General features: G+C 38.7%; 1 protein-coding gene across 1 annotated transcript in view; it reads left to right on the forward strand.

Annotated features, from left to right (window-relative positions):
* LOC110025121 (probable methyltransferase PMT11) overlaps positions 1-4,976 on the forward strand; it is a 31,614-nt gene that overhangs the window by 6,376 nt on the left and 20,262 nt on the right. Inside the window, exon 4 of the mRNA XM_020725406.1 lies at positions 3-147. Within this exon, the coding sequence (XP_020581065.1) occupies positions 3-147 (145 nt within the window). The remainder of the gene's footprint in view (positions 1-2; positions 148-4,976) is intronic.

Raw genomic sequence — 4,976 nt, forward strand, 5'->3', positions numbered from 1 at the left:
AGACGTCGCCAAACACTGTATTCCAGGGGTGCGACTCCGTAGGGTGTTTTCATCTACTGATGATGGATCTCAGACCACTGATTACCCGATGGATACAGAGCCATATGTCCCGCGGGGTACAGAGCCATATGTCCCTTCAGACGCAGAGTCATACATTCCGCTGCAAACAGAGACAACACCAGCTTGAGTTCCCGCAAATGTTAAAATGAGGGAATATCCCTGACAGCCGCTAATCCTCAGTACAACGGAATATTACAAAATAAGTAAAGTAAACAAAAGGAATTTTGAATTCTGCAAAGAAGTGCAAGGAGAATTCATCAACATATTAGAAGGATTGGAATTATACACCAGAGACTTCTCAGAAAGTGATGAATGAAACATTCTCGACTGCATTTTTGACCTGAGAGATAGAGGTCGAGTAGGTCTGCTTATGGAAAGAACCTATTCCGAGCCAAGAAAGTGGATGCGAGGAAAGGGGATGATCACTATCCAGTGCGGCTGCTGTTACAACTTCACCAACGATAGACAAGGAAATCCTCTTGGGATTCTCAGACGCTTATGGAATGACCCTATCCCGAGCCAAGAAAGTGGATGTGAGGAAAGGGGAGGATCACTATCCAGTGCGACTGCTGTTACAACTTCACCAACGATAGACAAGGAAATCCTCCTGGGATTCTCAGACACGATCAGGTGGATCCACTACCTCCAATGATAGAATAGATGATTAAAAGAATGGTCCGATGGAGCATGCTGTCAGCTGACTGTATTCCTAACAGCTGTATTATCAACATATATGATGAATGAGACTACATACCTCCGCACATTGGCCATCATGACTTTGTGAAACATTTCCGCACGGTCTTATTCATGAGCAAAAACAATATTCTATTTGGAAAAGAAATAGATGTTATTGGCCCTGGTGAATTCAGAGGATCCGTGGAAATACCGCTACTTGTTGGTTCAGTGCTAGTCCTTAAAGGGAACGGAGCAGACGTCGCCAAACACTGTATTCCAGGGGTGCGACACCGTAGGGTGTTCGTGACCTTTCGACGAATGGATAACAGCAAAATATCATATGGATTCCGACTAGACCCGGAGCTGGAAGAACTACTACCATACGAGCTATGAGAGGGTTGCACCTCTAAGTACATGCGAAGGGAACTCTTGTCCTGGAGCGTGGCTTAGAAGGTCTGATCGATCAGAAGCTTGCCACGTCGGGGACAGACATTCAGAGGAATCCTTTCCTTTTTTCTGCATTTCCGTTACAGCAGATTAGAAATGCTCAGCCTATGATATGTACTTGGCATGAGATATTTTTGGATGTACTATGATGCAGCCAACATAATTGTACTTTTTGAGGCTTTGACTTATACTTAATCTGTAACATTTATTGGAGCAGATTAATGAAGTTTTTTTCAAAAATTTATCTGTTTGTTCAATTGCACTTCTGGTGTGACGGATAAAAGCCACGAATCATACGTTGGTTCGAAATCACAACGAACAAAGAACAAAACAACAAAAAAAACTTAAATAAAAATAACAAATAAACAAACAACAAAACAACCCCTTTTTGAAAAAATCAACCAACTAAAATTAAATTTTGAAAACATATTTTGAATTAAATATGATAAAAATAACATGAAAAGAAAATAAATCTGTTGAGTTGATTCTTTCGATTTCGAGGTCTCTTACTCTTTGCTCGCGCAACATAACTATTTTTGTCTACACTAATTCTCTTCACATCATCGCGGAATTTCACGTTCCCCACAAAGCCTCATAAAAATTTCAGAAATCTTCTTCAACAATGTTAACCTTATCACATGACACATATCTATGAATTCGACACCACAAATCCATACCTAAATTTCAATTCTCGTTTTGGAATCAGTTCCTAACTTCTGATTCCCTCATTTTGAGATCGGTCTTTAACTTCCAATCCTTTTTTCGAGATTGATACCTAAATTTCAATTATCATTTTGGAATCAACCCCTAACTGCTGATTCCCTCCTTTCGAGACCGGTCCCTAACTTTCGATCCTCATTTCGAGATTGATACCTAAATTTCAATTCTCATTTCGGAATCAGCCCCTAATTGTTGATTCTTTCCTTTCGAGGTCGGTCCGTAACTTCCGATCCTCTTTTTGAGATTGATCCCTAACTTTCAATTCTCATTTTTGGAGTCAGTCCTAACTTCTAATTCTCTCCTCCTTTCGAGGTCGGTCCTTAACTTCCGGCTCTCTCCTGAGATTGATCCTTAACTTTCAATTCTCATTTTGGAATCAGTCTTTAACTTCTGATTCTTTCCCTTTCGAGGTCGGTCCTTAACTTCCGAAGATTGATCCATAATTTTCAATTCTCATTTTTGGAATTAGTCCTTAACTTCTGATACCCTCCTTTTGAAATCGGTTCTTAACTTTTGACTCTCTCTTGAGATTGATCTTTAACTTACAATTCTCATTTTGGAGTCAGTCTTTAACTTCCGATTCTCTCCTATTGAGTTCGGTCCTTAACTTTCGGCTCTCTTTTGAGATTGATCCTTTACGTTCAATTCTCATTTTTGGAATCAGTCCTTAACTTCTGATTCCCTCCTTTTGAGGTCTGTCCCTAACTTCCGATCCTCTTTTTGAGATTGATCTTTAACTTTCAATTCTCATTTTTTGAATCAATCATTAACATCTGATTCCCTCATTTTGAGGTCGGCCCTTAACTTCTGACTCCATCTTGAGATTAATCATTAACTTTCAATTCTAATTTTTGGAATCAGTCCTTAACTTTTGATTCCCTCCTTTCGTGGTAGGTCCTTAAATTCCAACTCTCTCATGAGATTGATCCTTAACTTTCAATTATCATTTTGGAATCAGTCTTTAACTTCTGATTCCTTTCTTTTCGAGGTCGTCCTTATGTTCTGACTCTCTCACTTCTGATCCTCTTTTTGAAATTTGACTCTTAACTTTCAATTCTGATTTTTGAAACAGTCCTTAACTTCTGATTCCCCTTTCCTTTCGAGGTCGGTCCTTAACTTTCGACTCTCTTGAGATTGATCCTTAACTTTCAATTCTTATTTTGGAATCAGTCCTGAAATTCTGATTCCTTTCCTTTCGAGGTTGGTCCTTAACTTCCAGCTTTCTCTTGAGATTGATTCTTAACTTGTAATTGTCATTTTGGAATCAGTCCTCAACTTCTGATTCCCTCCTTTTTGAGGTTGGTCTTTAACTTCCGACCCTCTGCTGAAATTAATACCTAAATTTCAATTCCCACCCCGGGGTCAACACTTACATACTGATTCTCATCCTCTATAAATATTTGAAATTTGATAACTCAAACTAACTCTACAGTCCCCAGCGAGAGTTCCTACTTCTTGATTTCGATCAAATATTCATTTGTTAATTCCCTAGCGGAAACAAATATCACACACAATTTCACACCTCCTACGTCTGTTGACTTAGGAGTTTGTATTGGTCTTGTTGGTCTCGTCGGTCAACGCCAATACGCGCGGTGTGCTTGTCCAGCACAACACACCTATTAGGGGTCAATTTGTTGACCTCACTTTTAGTCGAGGTTTAGATTTTCCTCTTTAGTAGCCTAAGGTCTAGCCATAAGACTTTCCTATCGACTATTCTTAGCAAACTAGAAAAGGAACCCTCACCGTTAGAAATTCTAAACTCCTTGCTCAACTTGAGGCTCTACATATTGGTCCTGACCTCTAGCACTTAGTAGGTGGGGTCATTATGAGGGAGCTCAAGGAGAGTACCCATAGGACTGTTTGATTTTAGGGTTGACCTGGGTGTTTGTCTAGAGCTAAGGCACTCACTTGCACTCACCTTTACCCACAATCACTCACAACCCTAAACCCCAAAATTTCCTAATTTTGGTCCCTTGATCTTTTAGGAGACTCATATAGATGGTCCCTTAAACCTACTAGCCTTAGGCTAGGGTTTAGCTAAGACCAATACATAGAGGACCCAAATGGAGTTTCCATTGGTCCATAGCTCCATTATGGTGGTTAGCACCCAAATTCTACTAAAAATATCCAACTTGACCTTTTTGCCCCTGAACTCTCTCAAATTACCTAAGTACCCTTGAAACCCTAAATTTTCCCAAAATTCCTAAATTTACCCAAAATACCCAAAATTGTTCAAAAATCATTTCAAACCTTTTGAAAACATCCAAATTACACAAATCACAAAAAATTGTCAAATTTATCAAAATGCCCCTCCTTTGCCGAAAATTTCAAAATCCCAAAAAATTCTCAAAACCTTCAAAATATTCTCAATTTCATTTTTCTCAACTACCACATGACCTAATTTGACCAATTTGACCATTTTGACCAAAACACCCAAATTGCCTTTGAAGACCCAATTTCTCCAAATTTACCTAAAATGTCCATCAATTTGGTTCCAATCTTCCCCAATTTCATTCTTAAACTCAAATTCACCTTTCATATGACCAATTTAAACCAAATCCAAGTTTAATTGACCCATGCTTTGAGCCCAATTTTGATCTAAGTCAAACCCCTAATTTTGGCCCAATGACTTAATCCCACCAAATTAAACCTCATAGCCTACTCAGTTTGCCTCAATTTGAATCCTAAACTCTTCATAATATTCCTATACATCAAACTTGACCTTCAATTGACCTTGGTGATACCTCAATTTCATTTAATTTTAGCCCAAGTCCAAAAATCCTCAAATTTGCCCCAAATTGGCTGTCTCCAAATTCCACCAAATTGATTTCCTTAGCCCCAAAATTAGCACCCAATTTTTGTTGAAAACTCTTCATGATGTTCTTATTGACCATTTTCAACAATCAATTTGGACTTAGCTCAAGCCTAGCCCGATCTAGACCCAAGTCTAACCCAACATGCCCAAAGTGACCAAAATTCCAAAATCCTCCAAATTAATCATTTCAATCCTTCACCAAAAATCTTCATTACAATCATCTACACAATGTTGATCAATCAATTGGGCTCAAAGTCAT

This window comes from Phalaenopsis equestris, unplaced genomic scaffold (assembly GCF_001263595.1).
Source record: "Phalaenopsis equestris unplaced genomic scaffold, ASM126359v1 Scaffold000290, whole genome shotgun sequence".
Lineage (NCBI taxonomy): Eukaryota > Viridiplantae > Streptophyta > Magnoliopsida > Asparagales > Orchidaceae > Phalaenopsis > Phalaenopsis equestris.